Source organism: Meles meles, chromosome 12 (assembly GCF_922984935.1).
Source record: "Meles meles chromosome 12, mMelMel3.1 paternal haplotype, whole genome shotgun sequence".
NCBI lineage: Eukaryota > Metazoa > Chordata > Mammalia > Carnivora > Mustelidae > Meles > Meles meles.
In genome coordinates this window covers 85,672,175-85,694,505 of record NC_060077.1, presented here as the reverse complement: position 1 = coordinate 85,694,505, position 22,331 = coordinate 85,672,175, and the positions used below count along the sequence as shown (strand labels likewise).

At 34.6% G+C, this 22,331-nt stretch overlaps 1 protein-coding gene across 2 annotated transcripts in view; it reads left to right on the top strand.

Annotated features, from left to right (window-relative positions):
• CDH19 (cadherin 19) overlaps positions 1 to 22,331 on the top strand; it is a 95,676-nt gene that overhangs the window by 26,406 nt on the left and 46,939 nt on the right. For both annotated transcript variants that reach the window (XM_046026096.1, XM_046026097.1), the window contains exons 3-5: positions 1,296 to 1,590; positions 15,445 to 15,564; positions 16,882 to 17,046. In XM_046026096.1, the coding sequence (XP_045882052.1) occupies positions 1,296 to 1,590; positions 15,445 to 15,564; positions 16,882 to 17,046 (580 nt within the window). The remainder of the gene's footprint in view (positions 1 to 1,295; positions 1,591 to 15,444; positions 15,565 to 16,881; positions 17,047 to 22,331) is intronic.

Here is a 22,331-nt window from a genome sequence, read left to right as displayed (position 1 = left end):
GCTATCAGATGAAAAGAGCTATAACTTTATTATCTTTTTATTATTATTCCCACTCTGTTTCTTTCAATAAATAGTAGTGTTATTCAACACATTATTAAAATTCATTGTTTTAGATATCTTCAGATATTCTACCCAATCACAGAGGAATATATTAATTAGTCCATTGTATCTTGAGCTATCAGAAAAGTTATGAATTGGTTTAAAATTTTATTTCTTTGGTTAGCTTTGTAAATTTTCAGAGAAGCTCTTACTTTGAAGAAGGACGTATTCATAAATGATGAATCAAAACTATGGATTCACAATAATTAAGGGATTATGGCATACTTCTTCTCTTTATGTAAAAATAATTTAGGTATGAGAACCCAACCAACCAATGTTACCTGTATCATAATAACGCTTGTTTTTATATATAAAATTCAAAATTCCATTCACTGTGAATGAACAAATTTACTTTGCCTTTAAAAAATAAAAATAATGAAGGCACAAGAAGAAAAGATGCATTTGAGAACTGAGTTGAATTTGTTGGAAAGCAATAGATCTAATTTAGCAAAACTCAGAACAGTGGAAGCTCTGGGGTCAGACAGACCTGTTGTCTAAATCATAAACCTGTATAAAAACCATGACTCTGCGAAAGTTTGAAAAATTTTCAGTCTCTCTTTCTCTGTATAAATAATTATATCAATAATATATATCTCACGATGTTATGAGGATTAATTGGGGAATCACATATAAAGCAACTGGTAGATTTTAGGGCATGTTATAAATGCCAACAAGGAAGGCTGAGGCTCTCATTATCTTCTCCACATGCTTCCTTATTTTCTTAGTAATATTTTCAATGTTTTCTATGTGTTTTTAGCCTAGAGATAAAACATCACTGTTCAAATTTACCTAGATTATTATCTTCCTATCTGTCTCGAGGTCCCAATCTAATACAAATATTTGAGAGTACGGTTTTAGTAACCAAGAATATAGTCATAGAGTAAACTTGAACCAATTTTGTTGTGCAGAATTTATGAAAAGTACTTTGTTTTCCAATTATTGTAGTTTCTAATTAGAATAATCTATTTAGAGTAATAAAATTTATGTAGTGATTTACATTGAAATTTCAGACTTCTCTGACTGATGATAGAATTTAATCTTAAAATTAGTATTTCACCTGATTTAATATACTGTGGAAATTACATGGAGTTATTAACTTGGGGGAAAATTAACAGACATGAAAATAAAATCGTTAAAATTGATTTGTCCGTTTAAGCCTGTCTTGGAAACTAAATTATCCCTCTTTGCACTTGCAGCTAAGATCTGATTTAGACAATGGGAACAACTCTTTCCAGTACAAGCTTTTGGGAGCTGGAGCTGGAAGTATTTTTGTCATTGATGAGAGAACAGGTGACATATATGCCGTCCAGAAGCTTGATAGAGAGCAACGATCCCTCTACACTCTAAGAGCCCAGGTAATAGACAGCACTACTGGAAGGGCTGTGGAACCTGAGTCTGAGTTTGTCATCAGAGTTTCGGATATCAATGACAATGAACCAAAATTCCTAGATGAACCTTATGAGGCCATTGTACCAGAGATGTCTCCAGAAGGTATTGCATATTAATTTACATCAAAGATATATTAACAGTGACAACAGATTTAAAATTTTGAGCTAATGTTTTTGGAAGTGAATTATTTAAAGTTCAACACTTGTACTTCCTTCTACAAACATGTTAAGTAAAATATTTTTAAAAAATTAGATGATCATTTAAATTTTGTAAACAATAGTACTATATATTAATACATTATTTGTCTTGTTAAAATATCTCATTCCTCAAGGCAATAGAAAAAAGGGTTAACATGTACATTTTAGGGATGCCTGGGTGCCTCGGTTGGTTAAGTGTTTGCCTTCAGCTCAGGTCATGATCCCAGGGTGCTGGGATTGAGTCCTGCATTGGGCTCCCTGCTCAGTGGGGAGCTTGCTTCTTCCTCTCTCTCTCTCTCTGCCTGACACCCGCCCTGCTCATGCTGTCTCTCCTCTCTCTCTGTCCTCTCCCTCTGACAAATATATCTTTTAAAAAAAAGTATGTTTTAGTGATTTATAAAATTCTTTAGCTTATTCACTTATTAGTTTCTCCATTATAAAAATGCATTTTCCAAAACAGGATATAATCTTGTATCTTAAAAACACATAAGGTCATCCTGAAAAATATGCATGTTTAAGTAGTAGAAGACCAATTTTTAAGACACAAATACTCTATGCATCAAAATCATGGAACATAAAGACTAAAAACAAAGTGGTTGAACACCTCTGTGCAACTGTATTTATTTTCAAAGTTCAATTCCAATGTTATTTTTATAAATATTCTAAATATATTGCATATAGAAGTAAGTGCTTTCCATAAGCTATAAGAACTGAAGGCATTGAAAATCAGGAATGTCTTTCTAATAGAGAGGAAATTATGGTGTGGCTATGCAAACTTTGTTCATTCACTGAGTCAGAAAATTTTGGTAGCACAATATATATTAAAATTAAGTTCATAAAATTTACTTAAGTGTGATAAATTCTGTTCCAGAATGGCCATTTTAAATTATGGTAACATACTTCAAAATTGCTTTACCTAAACATTTGATTTATTAGCCACCAAATCCAAGATGTATATTCTGTTGTATATTTTCCTGATTCTTGTTTTTTAACATTCCAGGAAGCAATATTTTTTAATTTTTTTATTAACATACAATGTATTATTTGTGCCAGAGGTTCCAGGAAGCAATTTAAAGACTTCTTTCTACATGTGTTCAGAACATAGGTCTTTATAGCATAAACAAATTCAACTGTGAATATGTATCAGGACCAATTATCATTAGATGTAAATGACACATTTTTATTGTTCTATTTGGTAGCTAAGCAATGAAACATTTCTTCTTCCCACTCCATCCTCCTCCTCCTCATTCACTTCCTCCTCCTACTCCTCTTCTTTCTTAAATAGCATACATTATGGACCTAACTTTTACTAGAATATTTTTTGAAATGTAATTTTGGAGGTAATTGTTTGTATGAAACTTATGTTTTAGTTACACCACACAAGCAGTAACTATTTTTAAATAAGGTGATATTTGATACTGTGTGTATGAAAGTGTTAATTATGGGTAAGGTATGATGCTAATTGACTGGAGGAAATGGGACATTTTAGGAAATGATATTTGACGTTGATTACAAAGAGTCCAATCATGTCATGTTCTAGGAAAATATTCCCACACAGTATGAAGAGGATTGCATATATTAATTATTAATGTGGGAGTTGTTGTCAAATAGCAAGCATTTAGGCATGGCCATGGATGAGATTCCTTGGCAGAGAATGTACGTAGAGAAGAGAAAAGCATGCAGGGTGAATTGACTGTTAAGCAAAAGGGAGTTGACTTGTAATTTAGAATGATTGAGATTGACCAGTGATGTAGGAAAAATAGAAAGACATGAAAAGAGATGTTGCAAAGGAAGAGGTCCACCAGCTATGTGGAATGCTACTGTGAGGTTGAATTAAATGAGGAAAGTATAGTGATTTTGATTTGGCAAGTTGAAGGCTCCTAGTGATTTTGGTAAGAGAAATTCAGTTGAATTAATGGGACTGCAATATTTTGGAGATTATTCTATTGCATGAATGGATGGAGAAGAGGAGGTTACAGTGAATTTAGCCAACTTTAAAAGATATTATACTACAGGGAGAAAATAGGGGTGTGGACACTAGGTAGAGAGAGATAAAGGTAAATAGGATTTTTTTATTATTATTATCATTATTTAAGCACTTATTAGGATGGGAATTTTAAAAGCACAGTTATATATTATAGGCAATGATCCAAAAGAAGGGTATTTTTGAAGAAAATCAGGGGGCTATAACTGATGGAAAACTATTCTTGAGAAGGAAAAGACCCATGGAATCTAGAGTAATAGTAGAGGAGACAGATTCAGGTAAGTTAACACTTTGGTTGATAATAAACCAGTTAATAAGTGATTGTTTCTATCCATTAGATATGAGACAAAGGCACTAATTGAGAGCAAAGGGATGGGCTTTTTGATAGGAGGAGGAGGTACTCTATTATGAGATACTCTCTTATGTAGAGTTGGAGAGTGGATCCACAAGAGGATTGCAGTATGTACAATACAGTCTTTGCATCATGGCATCAGTGTAGCCACAAGACTGTGGTTGATTCAGCAGACATCACAAAACCGTGGTTTGTTCTGTATGGTATTTGGCTAGCACAGATCTCTTTGCTCTGCAATTCAGGGTTCATGCATATATCAACCTAGTTAATCTGGGTACTTCAGTACATCTTGTGGGAGTGCCAGTCTGGGTTCAGGCATTATATGGAACCATACTAAAATCAATAAGCACTTTTTATTCCTTTCTGTGCGAGTTAAGTGACCAAAAGAACAATAGTCAGCTATTGTCAGAAATGTTATTTAATATGGAGATAGAGGAATATCCCATTGTTCTGTCCACTGAGTGTAGATGGTTTCCCTCTGAAGCATTCCTTGAATTATTAACTTTGCTTTGAAGAAATCAATCAATATTATATGTGATTTTTCTGTTTTCCTCTATCTCAATATTTAATGAATAATATGAATTATTTTACTTGAATATATACTTAATTCTTCATGTTCTTTCCATATTAATGCCATTTTATAGGTTCTTGAATGTTAATCTTGCTTCCAAACACCCTACCCACCATTTTTATCCTTTATAAAGCAACAAATGCAAACATTTTATTCTCTGTTGTCTTAAATATTATGTGTTGTATTATAGTCAACTACCAGTTATTATATTTGAACTGTACTTTGCATGTAAAATTTGGTAGAGTACTGAACGGAATCTCCATTTGAGGATGTCATCAGAAGAGAAAACCAGGAAAAATACAAACTACTTGTTGCTTATTAAACACATATTTATTTATAGTGGGCTTTTACTGATCAGATTTATATTTAAAATGCAATTACTTCTAATACTAGAACTACCAAAGAGAACTGAGAAAAAACATTGTCTTTCCACTTGATAGTCTGGAATTACAAAATTATTCTCTCTCTTCCACACAAAAATATAAGGTCTAATAGGCTAGGAGTCACACAGGACCTGAAGTTTGTGATGACTGAGTGAAAAAAATGAGTGCATGGATGGGTATAAAACTACATAAGGTTTATGTATAAACCTTATAAACATAAGATTTATTTTTAAATGAGGTTTGGGAGATGACCAGAGGGTATCGGTTGTTACAAAATCCAGGGCAGCTTTGTGGGTGTCAGTTGAGGCACACAGTTGACCTGAAGTGCTGCAGGTAATCTCTGAATAGTGATTCCTCAATTGGAAAATTTCCCAGTACCGAACTTCTAGAAACATTTAAATTTCTAGAAATATGTAACCCACTGAGACTGAATCATGAAGAAGCAGAAAATCAGAGCAGACAGATTACTAGCAAGAGTGACTCAGTAACTAAAAAAAAAAAATCTCAACGAAGAAAAGTCCAGGACCGATTGGGTTCACTGTAAGTTCAAAGACTTAAAAGAAGGATTAATATCAATCCTTCTCAAACTCTTCCAAAAATTTGAAGAGGATGGAACACTCCCAAAGTTACTTTTACAAAGTTAACATTACCCTGATACCAAAACCAGATAAGGACACCACAAGAAAACTATGGGTCAGTATCTCTAGTGAACACAGATGCAAAAATTGTCAGCAAAATTTTAGCAAGCCCAATTCAACAGCACATTAAAAAGATCATATACCTTGATCAGGTGGGATTTAGCTCCATGATGCAAGGATGGTTCAACAGAAGCAAATCAAACATGATATACGACTTTAGTCAAATAAAGTATAAAGATCATATAATAATAACATTACTGCATTACATATTGGAAAGTTACTAAAATAGTAGATCTTAACTGTTCTCACCACAACAAGGTAAAATTGTAATTATATGAGGTGATGGAGGTGTTAACTGACCTTATTGTGGTAATCATTTCTCAATATATTTGTATCAACCATCATGTTTTATACCTTGAACTTATGCAATGTTGTATATCAATTGTATCTCAGTAAAGCTTGAAGAAAAAGAAATTCACTTTAATAGTATTTACCATCAAAATAATATGTCACCTGTTATATAAAGAAGAGATAGAATTTGATTTATGTAAAATACATGTAAATTTAGATGTCACTTTTTGAATTCATAAATTTAATAAGCATCAACACTTAGCAGAAATTTATCTGAAATATAAAAATCCTTATTTCTTAAAATACACCAAATTTGAAAATTATATTCTATGAAACTTCTGTCTTTGGAGATAAGTCTTGAATGTGGCTGAGTTTGGGGTGGATTACTCTTTGTATTTTCTCGGAACATATTGTTTGCTTTCTTAAACACAGTCCATCTATCTGACGTAGATTCCCTCACATTATGAAAAGTAGAGGTGTCAAAAATACAACACAAGAATAAGAATGACCTATTTTCAGGTGATGGTAGACAGAAAAAACAAAAATATTTGAAAAATATTTTGCACGTTTAAGATGACAAGTGGGAAAATATAGATGAAAGTATAGTATACTTGAGAAAGTATATATAATTGAATCTGAAATATAAACACCGGAGAGATGTGCTAATCAGTCCCTGTAAATAAATAATGATCCTCCCTAATAAAATAAGTGCCTGGTGTGAAAGAATGAGCAGATCCACAGATTAAAACCTTATTTCTGTCCTAAATTTGATTTCATAAAATTATACTTTACTAAATTATCTAATATATATATACATATATATATTTTAAGATTTTATTTATTTATTTGACAGACAGAGATTACAAGCAGGCAGAGAGGCAGTGTGGGGGAGGGTGGGAAGGAGTGCGAGGCTTGATCCCAGGACCCTGGGATCATGACCTGAGCCGAAGGCAGAGGCTTTAACCCACTGAGCCACCCAGGTGCCCCTAAATTATCTAATATTTTATATGTTTTAATGTCACAAAAATCACAGACACAGAGTGTAGGTCAAAATCATATTTAATTTGGGCTTCTTTAAACTTGACCATTACACAATTCAGCATCCTCTCAATAAATTTGCTTCAGCATAGTCAAAACATACTTGTACTAAAACTGCATGTAAAAATAGCTAGCCTATTCACAATTTATATCTTCATTCTAAGAAAAGCCTGTTTAATATTTTTACCACTGAACTTAACACACAAAAAGTTACACACTAAAGTAAATGAGTCATTTTGAAATCTACAGTTCAGATCTTGGCATTCAAATATGTATTAAACGAGGACACACTGTTTATTTAGTATTCTATAATGAGTGGAAACTTTACATACAAAATGTCCTTGTCACAGGTTGCTGACTTCTCTATTGCCTGCAGGATATCTAAATTAGTCTGCATATCAAAATTTATCACTGTTTTACATTTTTATGGATATCTCCCATAATCACTAGAAAGAAGATAAAGCATTCAGTGTGAAATATGAGATATCATTTAATAAAGTTTTGTTACTAATATTAAACTTAACATTTAAGTGAGAATCATTCAGTCTTCTGTAATACTTGTGGTTCATACTAAAATCCATTTATAAATCAATATTGATGGAATTACACTGTTCTTACATTAGATTTTACTTTTGGTGGGAGAATATGTCTAATGTGTGGGGAAATCATACTCATGCTGTCAGTAACGCTTTTGAGCTTTAAAAATTTCATGCTGTTTTGTAAGTTTTAGCACTTATTAACAATGCCACAGAAAGCATAGTTTGTATGCAATTTCTCATATCCAATAAATATTTTATCTCATATTAATATACCATTATCTTATAATGATTTCATAGCTTGTGTCAGAACAAATAAAGTATATTGGCAAACTGCAGTTCCCAGTTCCCATAGTTTGGGCTACTAAACCATGATTTTCTTCTCAAGAATTTGGTACAAGTTTACAACCTGTATAACCTACCTAATAAAAAGTTTTCACCATATAGTATTGCTGACAAAAATGGGTAAAGTCAAATCTTGTCTTAAACTTTTCATAGAGTCCTTTTACAAAAACTAGCTTTAAAAATTCAGAATCTAACTAAAAGACAAAAATGATTTGGAATTTCCATTTATGTAAGTCTTAGCAGTAATATAGCAAACAGTATCAACCATCAATGTAATAATAGAACCCAGAATTATTGTATTAAATACTACATTTGTATGTTTATTATCGGAAAAAGTAAACTAAGAAATTCCTCTTATTAAAACATGATTCTGAGGCGCTCCTGACTGGCTCAGTCAGTAGAGCTCACAACTCTTGATCTTCATGTTGTGAGTTTGAGCCCCATCTTGGGGATAGACATTACTTCAAAATAAAATCTTAAAAAAAAAAAAAAAAGAAAGAAAGAAACATGATTCTGAGAGAATAATTTTTTTGTAGTTAAACTTTTGTTCATTGCCAGAATAGATACAGATTGACTTAAGATGATCTTTAGACTCTAAGCGTCTAATCATATGGTCTCTTTTCATTTCCATGCTGTCTCTGATCAAGCTATAATGACTCAGCTCAGAGACACATGCTGACTTTTGGACCCTTCAGTCACCAAAAGGCAGTCTAACAGCGGACGCCCTATTTTAGGTATTCACCCTAGCAACTGACTTTTTAGTAGATACGGCAGATAAGGAGTGTCCATTTCAGGTAGGATGGCTTATTGCTAAGGATGCTAGATTGTCCTTGAAAGACAGTGACTTGGCTAATACAGTAACAGCATGTCATGTGTGTTCTAAACACTGCCCAGGGCAACTGCCAAAGGAGTCTGGGGCCACCCAGTGGAGTTTCCAGTTGTTGACAGGTTCACAAATTGATTATATTGGTCCCCTCCCTTGGAGTGAGAATTTTAAACATGCCTGGTTTTGTGTGGAAACATGCTTTCCCTTGTCATTATGTGAACCAGGCTGTCACTACTAGAAAATTAGGGAAACTGAGCGCTGTGTATGGATAGATTGTGATCAAAGGTCTCATTTCAAAGGTCATAATATGCAAGACTGGAAAAAGAACATGATTTTGAATGGAGGTTCTATCTCCTGCATAATGCACAAAAAGCAGGGTTGGTAAAAAGAAAAAATTAAACAAAACACGAAATGTAAAGCAGCAGATTAAATTACTAACAAGTAAAACCACCTTGGCCAAGTGGACTAAAGTAGCCCAGGCTTTCATAGATTTGAATGATCAACCAGTGGAGAGTGTTGCTCCATATGCCCATCTGGGGACCCCTGCTGAGGCACCAATACCCTAAAGGTATAGAAGCCAGGGGAAACCACCATTGCCCCAAATTCTGCACTTTAAATGAATGTACTACACTTCTGAGAACACCAAGCCTCATCACGCCTGGGAAAAGTTATTTACCGGAATTTGCAGTGAGATGTCTCACCAGGATGAGTGAGTTACTTCACACCTCTGGGTGAATGGACACTATTTACTTCTCACTGGGATCCCGTTGTCCTGCTGTAACTGGACCTGTTGAAACAGGCTATCCCTGGAATAGAATACTGTCCATTAAAAAAAAAAAAGAAGAAGAAAAAGAAAGAGAGAGAGAGAGTGAGAAAGGAAGGAAGGAAGGAAGGGGAAGGAAGGAGGTTTGGGATCTGATCTGCAGTATGCCACCCCCAGATCATCTCCTTCCACCTGATAGTGCTTCCTTCCCCCAGCAAACATGTGGTATGCACAGCCAGGTCAAGTTCCTGAAGCTGCCGACCTCCCTCTCCTCAAGACCAGATGGGCCTACTGTTTCCTGCTAGTTTAATCATTCGGCTGCCTTGTTGTTCCATTGGCCTCGACACAGAAGTCCGTACTAAATTCACCCAGCAAGACTTGAATGATAGCAACCAAAGTCTGCCCCTAATTGAACACTGACATGTCTCTGATGATAAAAGCTGCCCTCTAAAGTAAAACAGCTTTGGACACTTAGAGCCTCACAAGGAGGTGCCTGTGACATTATTCAAACAAATGTTATTTGTGCATACCTCATGACTCTCTTAGTGTGTCGTCTGTATTAAATCACATGAAGATACAAGTGATCTGACCCCCCGCTTAGGGGACTTAGCAAATGAGTGGTACAGATCACAGGATTCTTGGTGGAAACAGTCGTCTCTGATTGGGGAGTTATTCTTAATCTGTATTTTTCTTGTATATGTCAGTATTACCTGCCCTCAGGGCAGCCTGATAGCGGACAAACGAGCTACTTACCTCCGTTTGAATGAAGCCCCTTGCTGATGGCTCAGGCCACATCATGGAAGAGAGGAAGCATGTAAGATTGTAAGAACAGGTCACGAGGTTGTGGACGTTGGGGGTGGTCATTGAGAGGATGTGACTGCCAGTTGACCTGTGTACTGGGCCTCAGAAATCACAGGCTCCTCAGCCCCTCCCCTGTCCTTGGAATGTGGGATCCCCTAGCCTGGTTCCTCTCAGAAGTTGCCCCACGCATCCAGATCTGAGAGATGTAGTGTTGAGTCAGGATGGTATAAATGACAGAAGCTACGTGAGGCCTCTGTCACTTTCAAGCCTTGGTGGGCAGATCCAGAAAACTACTGGTCTTACAGCCACCCAAAACAAGCCTCATAATAAGTTCTTTTGCACAATACAACTACTACCTACCAATGTAGAATGGTCCGCCTCTTTCTTTGGTTTCCTCCTGTCCTCCTTGGGAGGGGCTGGTTTCAGATTATAGCCGAGAAGATTACGAAGATTTTGTGACAAATAGTGATCAGATCTCCAGTTTCACCTAGGATGGCTCTGCTTAATCCTATTTTGGGGGGTATTTTGTCCAGAAAGCATTTGGTCCTGATTTTTTATTTTTAAAAATATTATTAGCAGGTGCATTATAGTAAGCCAGAGTGAATTTGGGGGACATCTACTTCGTACTCGTGGCTTCCATGGGGTGTGAGAAGTAGTGTATGAGACATTCGGGCATCGAATTAAATGTCTCCTTTTAAGACATGATTAAATCTAAAAGATAGCTAGTGATAACCCAGGGCACTGTTCATAAAAACAAAATTAACCTAAGAAACTGATTAAATAATGAAACTACATGTGAAAAATATCTATCTGGTGATATATTTAATGTTAATTTATATAAAGCATTTTCATTAATGTACATATGTATCATTTGTCCTTTAGAAATAACTTTATTACTAACATAATTTAAAGAAACTTTAATTTTTAATCCACTAATGTGGTTAAACCAACTTTGTCAGTTTTAGTGAGAGCACAATAAAACGTCGATGAAATGAATGAAGAGGCTAAGCAGTTTGGTTCATATGTGAGGCACGTACCATGCTTCCTACACCAACTGAGTAAATGCACCAGTAAGCATAAGACTCTACTGAATGGCATTTCAGTAGAGTAAGAGCCACCAATCCGGGATGGGAAAAAGGAACAAATGAGTATGTCTAATAAATAACAATAGGGATTTGGGCATTGAGACGAATATCAGGTTATCAATCACCCGATCCTGATTAAGATGTTTGGCATTTGTCTTTTTTCCCTGATGTTATACAAAAAAATTCCCATTTCATTATTCTGTTAAATTTGTGTTGTGTACTTTTCACATGTATATCTATAATTTATTTTATTTATTTTTTAAAAGATTGTTTGTGGGGCACCTGGGTGGCTCAGTGGGTTAAAGCCTCTGCCTTCAGCTCAGGTCATGATCCCAGGGTCCTGGGATCGAGCCCCGCATCGGGCTCTCTGCTTGGCAGGGAGCCTGCTTCCTCCTCTCTCTCTCTCTGCCTGCCTCTCTCCCTACTTGTGATCTCTATCTGTCAAATAAATAAATAAAATCTTAAAAAAAAAATCTTTAAAAGATTGTTTATTTATTTATTTGTTTGTTTGTTTTTTTGACAAGCAGAGATCACAAGTAGGCAGAGAGGCAGCAGAGAGAGGGGGAAGCAGGCTCCCTCCCGAGCAAAAAGACTGATGCAGTGCTTGATCCCAGGACCCTGAGATCGTGACCTGAGCCAAAGGCAGAGGCTTAGCCCACTGAGCCACCCAGGCACCCCTCTATAATTTATTTTAAACCAGTTTTTGTGAATGGTGTCAAGCACGTGCCAAGTCCTAGGTCAAAAGAGAGAGAACCAACAGACAGATGTGTAGATGCATGGAGATATCCAGTTGACCCTGCAACATTCACTGAAATGATTCTCCAGCTCAGCTGTGCCACCATTGCATAAATGAGTTCTCACCACATATGTATTCTCTGGGTTCTGAGTCTCTAGGCAGTTTTGTCGTATTTTTTTGCTCCAGGGACTGACACTATATTGTCTTCATTGATGTGGTTATGTCCTAAGCCTTGCTGTTTGTCAGTACAAGTCCTCCAGATGTTGTTCACCAAAATCGTCTTGGCCCTGCTTGGTCCTTTGCATTTCCAGGCATATTTCATAATCATCTTTTTAATTTATTCAGCAATACAACTTGCTAGGATTTTGATTAGGATAGCATTTAGATAACATTTACACTGTGGATCAATTTGTTGATATTTCTATGAAGTCATCAAATTCACAAACCCAGTATTTTTGTTCATTTTTTATCATTAATATCTCTTCAGTTTCTTTGTAGAGATCTTTAATAATTTTTGTTTAGATATTCCTGGATATTTTTATTTGTAATGTAAGTTATGCATTTGAGATATTTTATAAATATGTATTTCTGGTGTACCTAAAAATGAAGTTTTGTGTATCTTTGTTTATTCCTATGACCTTGCTAATTTAGTAATTTAATACTTTCCTGTAAACTTTTCGTAGGTATATTCTTCTTGATTTTCTAACAAAAATACTGTCACCTTTGAATAATTGTTGTAATTTAAAAAAAATGTTTCTGATATCTGTCTATCCATCTATCCATCCACCTATCATATATGGATCATTGGTCTGTCATCATCATCATCTTTAATCATTCATTTCGGTATACGTGGCGTTACCTCACATTGTCTAGGAGGTTCGATACAATGCTTTAAAACATAGCAGTGATAATAAACTTCTTGCTTTTTAACTACTCCAGAAGGAAAAGTTCTAACTCTTCATAATTAAATATGATTGCTGTCACAGTTTAAAAAATGTCCTTTATCAGATTTAGAAGGCTGCATTATTTTCCCTAATTTTCTGAGTTTTTACTGAAAATAAAAATGGAATATTTTCAGATGTTTTATATATCTAATGAGAATTTTGGTTTACATTTTTCTTTTTTAAGCCATTAATGCTACAAATTATGTTCATTTTCTGATGTTAAAACATCCTTTAATTTTAGTAATCAAAAATTCAAAATGTCTTCTCTTGTGAAAATAAACATTTAAAAATAGTTTGACAAATATGCTTGAGAAGGGCCTGTATAAATTATGTTCTTATGTAGAATAATACCCACAATATTTTATATTAGGTTTTCCATTTATTAGAGAGCAAGGAAGTGACACATTAGAACAGTGAAGGTGTATGTTCTGCTTAGAAGTAAATGAAGCATCAGTTTAAAATGTGTTTGAAAAAATTGGGGGAAAACACCCTTAATTTTGTAACTTGTTTTTCTATAAACAAGTATGGGCTGATCTGTGAGTCAGTGCATTTTCATGATCTTCCTGGTACTCATTTGTATAGTACTAGGTAAAGAGGTCTAAAGTCTTAATTGTAAGAATTTCTTTTTGTCAAAAACTAACCATATAATGATTTTGACTTTTGCTCCTGAAGCTAGAGTAGACAGGTCGTCTAGTTCTGGAATCTAGGGATGGAACACTCCTATAGAAAGAAATGAAATGGAGACATGGAGAGGAAATGTAGAAAAAGTAAATGAATGTGTGCACAGAGGGTAGTTAAAAGAACAACTCTTGCCCAATACAAACTGATTGAATTGTGGTGCCTAAGAATCCTTTTCTTGGAGTAACTGTTTGTAGTTACTACAGAAATGCCTTTTATTATTTGCTGATTATTTATTAATTTATTACTTTATTGAGATATATTCAACATATAACGTTTTGTAAGTTAAAGGTCAACTGTATGTTGATTTGGTACATTTATATATTGCAATATATAGTTACCACCTTGTATTAGCTAGCATCTTCAACACATATCTTTTGTGGGGGTGGGGGTTGGGGGCAGACAAATTAAGATCAACTCTCTTAGTAACTTTGAAATATACAATATAATACTGTTGACTATAATTACCATGCTGTACATAAGCTCTCCAGAACTTATTTATTTTCTAACTAGTTTTCTAGGATTTGATCAGCATTTACTCTATTGTCCCACCCTAACCCCCTGTTAACCACAGTTTCCCCTGTTTCTATGAGCTCAGCTCTTCCAGATTCCACATGTAAGTGATATCTTTGTCTTTCTCTGCCTTATCAGAGAACCATCCTTAAGGTCCATCTATGTTGTCACAAGTGGAAGTAATGTCTTGGAAGACACCTGAAACTATGTTGTTTACATTTTGTGTGGTTGTACAGTGGACAAGTGTTAAGTAACTAACAAAATACTGAGACAAAAGAGCACATATTACATACATTTGAGGGCCACGGTAAAAATTTCAACAACTTTGTTACAGAAGAATAGAAGGGCTTCCTCTTAGACTGTCTCAGTTTATAATTAGTTTGTAATTAAAATATTAATGATGCTAGTTGTAAAGAAAATCACACAGGCTATTTGATTCTGTGATGCTCATGTTGCCATTCTTATTGACACAGAACATGATGTTTTAATAAATGCAGATTTCCAACAAGACCCGTAATGCTATTCCACATTTACATAAAGATGATTAAAAAGCTTAATATTTTTAAATAAATATGTTTAATTTAAGAATGGAGTTTAAATGCATAAATACTTACAGTGTGTTTTATTAATTGTTACTGAATTTTCATGAGAACACTTTACGTTATCAGTATCTGGTAGATTTTGCTTTGTACTTTAAAAAAAAAGAATTCTTCAAAGTAAGGAAGAATTTTATAGATGGGAATTAAGCAGGGTAGATAATTATGGCCTTCCTAAACTTGATATTAATTCAAGCACATTTCAGTAATTTTTATTAACATGTTATTAACATTCTGTGACTTTTTTGAGTTACAGGTCACAATATGATTTTTAAGGTAAACTGCTTCCAATTCCGTTTTGATTCTTCCACTAATAATACACCTTTGAAAGCTCCTGAATGGATCTTGTAATGGATCATTTAATGGTTATATTTCATTATAGCATAGATTTATATGTTTAAAATCTACATTGCATCTAGGAATTAGGGCTATTTTGCACGAGGCTATATTATCTTGTTTATACAGAGTGATACTAGTTTTATAATTCTGAATAAGGAGAGCTCGTCTTTCATGTGTACCATCATCTTGCTTGCTAAGGAGAGAATGCTTTATAGAACTGAATGCATTGTTCCATAATACCACAGTCTTAATTTCTTGTTACTATTTATATTTTCTTCAGGAACATTAGTCATCCAAGTGACAGCAAATGATGCTGATGATCCTTCAAGTGGCAATAATGCTCGTCTCCTGTACAGTTTACTACAAGGCCAACCATATTTCTCCATTGAACCAACAACAGGTATTTATGAATGAAATAAATTGTAATTCAACAGGATTCTAAGTAGGCAGATGTCAGAACAAAAATCATCTGCTTTTTATAAACATGTTGTACAGTAAACCTGATGTTTCAATAAATAAATGCGTTGTACTTTTAAACATTTAATTCTTTTTAGGCTTTTAGCTGATTTTTCTACTTTCAGAGATTGAATTTTTCACATCTATACCACAAATCGTTTGTATATAAGGTATAAAACATATGTAAAGATTATAACAAATCAACTGGAAAAAGAAAAAAACCCAATTTAAAAATATGCTAAAGGCACTTAAAACAATTGACTAAAATTTGATGTACGAAAAGCCTGCAGGCATATTAAAAATGATTAACCTCAGCAGTCATCATGGAAATGCAAATTAAAACCACATGAGAAATGCAACACCTTTACACCCAATTCTCTCCAGAGTCAAACGTAGGTAGATTCTAGCAGCGTCTGTTTAATACATTCACCGTTTCCTATAGTGATTCATATGAAGGATTATACTTGTAGAACACTTTAATCCACGATTAAAATGCCGTCGCAATATGGTCTAATTCATCCCTTTTTGTTTTTATAGGTCTCACAGTTTTTTAGTGAACATTTTTCCCCAGCCTTATTTGAGGACTGGCCATTTTCTGTCTTTGTGTTAGTGTTCCCAAAATCTTTAAGCCAGCATCCTAGTTTTCTTTTTTTAGTGATAATTAATTACTTTTTCATTAAATAATTTTATAGAAAGTTGATATTTATTACATTTATTATGGTCCATCTTGAGTTTGAAAATCTGTGTATATATTTATCTCTATTGGCAGATTATGAATAACTTGGTCAAAAACACCTTTCTTCACATACCACGACTTAAAATAGACTAACATCACAGGTGCACAGTATTTTTTGCATAAATTTGGTGTAGTAATTTACACATTTATTCATAATTAACTTCTTTCAAACTTAAGGGAAAAGTTAATTGTAGCACACTGATATTATGTTATAGAAAATAGCAGAAAATAATTTGAGGTAGAAATAAGATATTCCTCTTCTCTACCTGCAGATTATATTAACATAGGTATTTTATTAAGGGTCTGCTAGTATTCTTAGTATCTGATGACTATTCTAACCTCCAGGCAGAGTTGGTGTTTATTATTATCATTATTATTTTTTCTTCAGGGCAGTGTCTACCGCATTGTAGTGCTTTAAAATGTGTCAAAAGAACGATTATATGATTGAATTCTTAGGAATTTAACTAGGAGGATACCATGGTTAATAATGAAATAATAATTGATGTTTTTATTACATTTTTAAAGGAGTCATAAGAATATCTACTAAAATGGATAGAGAACTGCAAGATGAATATTGGGTAATTATTCAAGCCAAAGATATGATTGGTCTGCCTGGAGCACTGTCTGGAACCACAAGTGTATTAGTTAGACTTTCTGATGTGAATGACAATAAACCTATATTTAAGGATCGTAAGTAGAAAACGTCTTGATTTTCATTATAACATAATTATGCGTATGTTAAATATATGCAGATATCATCGCCTATTAGCACAGGAACAGCACTAGAATTACATAAAATAATTTGTTGATTATTCTGTGTGATTATTTTTATTAGTGTGAAAAGTCAAATAGAAATGAAATAGTGATGTGTCTTCTTTTAATTGCTTCTCTAACAAGTTCCACAAGCTTTATGTCTGAAGTGATTATGTTAATGAAATGTCACAGGTGTCACCATATTACGTTCAAGGTGTCTGCAGGACTGTGTTCCCTTCTCAAGGATCCAGGGCAGAATCCATTTCTTTGGATTTGGTCGTTGGCAAAATTCAGTTCTTTATGTTTGTAGGATCAAGGTCCTTGATGGCTGTCAGGTGAAGACACTGTTCGCTCCTTAACGCATCTTTCTGATTCTTGGCTATAACTCACGCACCTGAAACATAGCAAAACATGTCAGATCCTACACACACGGTCATCTCTCTGACCCCCACTTTTGCGTCTTCTTCACTTTTAAGGACTAATGTGATTAGATCAGTTCCACTTGGAGGAACCAATACAATCTCCACATCGCAAGGTCAGCTAATTAGCAATATGAATTCCACCTGCAACCTTAATTCCCTTTTGTCAGTATGTTCAGAGGTTCTGGGGTATTACAACACGTATATTTTGGGGTTTCATTTTTCTGCCTACCACAGTAATGATTTGGAATGATAATATTTTTAAATTTTTATTTGTATTCAATATCTTAAAACTAAAAATGGAAATAAACACAATTCACCTGTTTTTGTGTTCACCTGTGACTTATGTATATGAAAAAATTCATGTATAATGTTTCACATTTAAGAGAGATCATACCGTCTTTTTCTGACTTATTTCACTTAGCATAATGCCCTTGAGGTCCATCCATGTTGTTGCAAATAACAAGATTTCATTCTTTTTTATGACTAAATAATATTTGTGTGTGTGTATCATAATTTCTTTATCCATTCATCCACTAACAGACACTAATGTTGTTTCCGTATGTTGGCTATTGTGAATAATAATGCAATGAACATGTGAGTGCAGATATGTTTTCTAATAGGTGTTTTTATTTTCTTTGGTTGGATACCCAGAAGTGGAATTGCTGGATCATAAGGTAGTTCTGTATTTAATTTTTCAAAACACCACCACACTGCTCTTCACAGTGGCCGCACCAATTTACGTTCCCACTAACAGTGCACAGGGTTGCCTTTTCTACACGTCCTCACCAACCCTTGTTCTTTCTGGTCTTTTGAATAATAGCTGTTCTAACAGGTGTGAGGTAATATTTCATTGTGGTTTTGATTTGCATTTCCCTGATGATAAATGATATAGAGCATTTTCTCATGTACCTGTTAGCAATTTGTATGCCTTTGTTTGGAAAAATGTCTATTCAGATCTTTTATCAATTATTAATATTATTATTAGATATTGAGTTCTATGAGTTCCTATATATTTTGGATTTTAGTCCATTATCAGATATATGATTTGCAAATATTTCTTCCCGTTTGGTAAATTGCCTTTTCATTCTTTTGATGGTTTCCTTTGCTGTGCAGAATCTTTTTAGTTTGATATAGTCCACTCATTTTTTCTTTTGTTACTTTTATTTTTGGTGTCAGATTAAAAAGATCATCACCAAGATCTAGGTCAAGGAGCTTACTCCCTGTGTTTTCTTCTAAGAGTTTTATGGCTTCAGGTGTTAGTTCAAGTCTTTAATCCATTTGAGTGAATTTTTGTGTATGATGTAAGATAATGGTTCTATTGCATTATTTTGCATTTGGTTGTCCATTTTTTTTCAACAGCACTTATTAAAGAAACTGACATTTTCCTATTGCATATTTTTGGCTCCTTTGTCATAAATTAATTGACCATATACGTGTGGGTATCTTTTACTTTTGTCGCATGAATAGGCCCCAACTGCTCCCATAATTTAAGATAAAATACAAGTTAAATCACTTGGTGAGCTTCAGAAGGAATTTCTTGTGAAATTCTTAGGAGAAATTGTTTTTTTCTTAGGACTCCCTCCCCCATCAGAGGATTCTGTCTTAACTACAGAAATACATTTACAAGCAATTTTAGAAATCATGAGCAATTATCATGATAGGAGGAATATATAGGCGTGTATCAAAGAGAAAAGTGGATCTCTCTCTGTTTCTCTCTCTCTCTGTTTTTCTCTCTCTCTCACACACATACACACCTCTAAGTGATACAGAAAAGAATCAGTTCAGCTTATTTGTGACAGAACCAAAGTTACCAAATCTTCTGACTTTTAAAAAAATATTAGAAATCTGGATGTTTATTTTGTGCTATTGTCAAATTTTAAATTTTTCAGTTTAATGTGGCCATTTTTTAAAAATAAAAATTGTGTATATTTAAGGTATACAACATGATGTTTTGCTATCATATACATTGTGAAATCATTACTACAGTCAAACTAATTAACATATCCATCTCCTCACATTGTTACTTTGTGTGTGGGGGGGATGTGTGGTGAGAGCACCTGAGATGTTCTCTCAGAAAATTCCCTATACAATGTAGTATTATGAACTGTAGTCCCCAAGCTATACACTAGATTTCTGAACTTCTTCATCCTACATCATTGCACCTTTGTACCATTTGAGCCGTATCTCCTCATTTCTTTATGAGTCAATGAAACAGCTCCCCTTTGGATGGAATTTAGGCAACAAAGCAGCAGTTTGTGACCTGCGTCACCAGGGTATTAAATGCATTATATATGTGACTATCTCTACAAAGTGTGTGTCCTGGAGACAAGAAAGTGATGTGTAATTAAATCTGAAATACCCAGGATTTCATAAATGGACTGCCATATAATAAATGTAGAAAAATCGTATATATATGTATATATATAAACTTCAGTGTGCATATATAATTTATAACAATGTGTGAATATAATATATAACTATGTATCTATGAACATTGATAAACAATCTATAATTATAAATAACAATGTATACATATGTATATATTGAGATATATATCTAAATAAATTAGAATATTTAAAATACTTTCTAAAATTCTTATAGCTACCCAGACCCCACATGTAAGGTGACAGCATGACTACTTTCAAATGCGTGGGGATGAACATGATTCTAGCACCATAAAGTTGCCTCACTCTTTAAAATAGTTCTCTCTATTTCTGTCCCACACCATAATCCTGTGAAAATGTGTGTATTGACTGTTCTTCCAGAACAGAAGCATGCTGACCTCCTTACTCTTGTTCAAACTACTTTCCCTTTTATAATCCCATTGTCCTCCTCTCATGTTAAATATTTAATGCATATCTCCTCTGATACGCACACCCTCCCCTCACCTTACAGTCAAGGGTTATCCACTCTGCCTGCTAATTACTATTAACATTCAAACATTCAAACATCTTGTTTTCATCTTCAAAACAAAATAAAATACATTATTGATTCCACTTCCTCATCTAGCTAGTCATGCTTTTTTCTTTTTTTTTAGAGAAAAGAATTTTTACAGTGGTGTCAAACTCATCAACCTGTTCACAGTCTGTTAGAACCTCTGGAGCCCACTCCAGTTTGGTTTTTGCACACTACTTGACCAAACTGATCTGGTCAGTTCTATCATGTGCGGCGAAATCCAGTCAGTTCTCTGTCCTAATACAATGTGATTTTTCAGCAGGATCTGACAGGATTACTCTATTCTTACGTACCTTATCTTCTATCTCACTGGTCACTTTTTAATAGTCTTCCTTGCTTTGTCTTCACCTCTGCATACTGTAAAGTCTGGTGTATTTCTGCTATCAGGCCTTAGGGCCTCATTTTCTTCCTTTTGACTTCACTCTTTGATGTTCTCATCTGGCCACAAGACTTGAAATGCCATCTCTATGCTGACAACTCCCAGATATATACCTCCAGGATGAACCTCTCCAATGAAGCCCACATGTGGAGATCCAACTGTCTACTCTGTCTTCATTAAATGTCACATACATTTAAACTTGACATACATTTGAGTTCTTGATCATGCCTGACTCCTCCTCTAAACCTCATCTTTTTACAGCTTTTCCCATCTCAATGACTATCAAATCCAGGTTTCACATTGCTGAGGGCAAAATCTCACCCATTCAATGCAAATTCAGTTCAGTTCAACAATCCAGTTTGGATTACTCTGGGTCAAATCTAGGTCAATTCTAATTTCTAACTCAGACTGAATTGATGATCAGTTCTGCACAATTCCTGCTAGTCCCTGATTTTCAGTATTCTGTGCATACACACACACACACACACACACACACACACACACACACAATCTCTCCTAATAATAGAAACCTACTTTGTTTAAAGATTTTGAAGTCAGCTTCCCCTCTGTTCTTTCTCTCATCCAAAACTCAATCCTTTGCAGATCCTGTTGGCTCTACCTTTTAAAAATATTCATAATCTGAACCTTTCTCACCAATATTATTTGCAACCTTGGATCATGCTACCCTCCTAATTTATCTCCACTATTGCTATAGGCTCCCATCTAGTCTCTGCTTCCACTTTTGTTCTCTGGTCTACTTTCAACACGACTTTAATGATCTTACTGAAATGCAGATCAGATCAGATCACTGAAATGTCTGCCATGTCACTCAGAGAAAAACGTCACAGGCCTTAATATAACTTCCACTGTCCTAAATAATTTGCCATCAGTCAGTCCTTTTCCATTACCTCTCAGAGTTACGTACTAGCATTCTACCCTTTGTTCATGGACAAACCAACACCAGGCAATTGACCTACTCTCTGGAAAACTTCAGCCCCTGGTTTTGTGGCCTTTTGGCTTGCTCTTCCTGAAATCCTATTTTCTCAAGTATACATTTTCCCACAATGAACAAAAAACAAAACAAACACCTTGAAACAGAGTTAAGCTGTTACTTCCTGAAAATAATAAAAATATTAATAACTTTTAAGTAGCATTCCTCCCATGTTAAAAAGAAAGGACACCTCACAAGGCAGTTTGTGAGGTAACTTGCTATATTCTAAGAAAATAAATAATCTCTTTAAGGAAAATTTTTATTATATGCTCCTTTTTAAAATTCTATGAAGTTTCTTTTTTTAAAGAATTTATTTATTTGAGAGAGAAAGTGTGGGTGCGAGAGCATGAGTGGGGGGAGGGCAGAGGCAGAGGGAGGAGCAGGCCCTCAGTCCCAGGACCCTGAGATCAGGACCTGACCCACATTCAAACGCTGAAACGAAATGAGCCATCCAGGCTGCCAAATTTCATTCTTT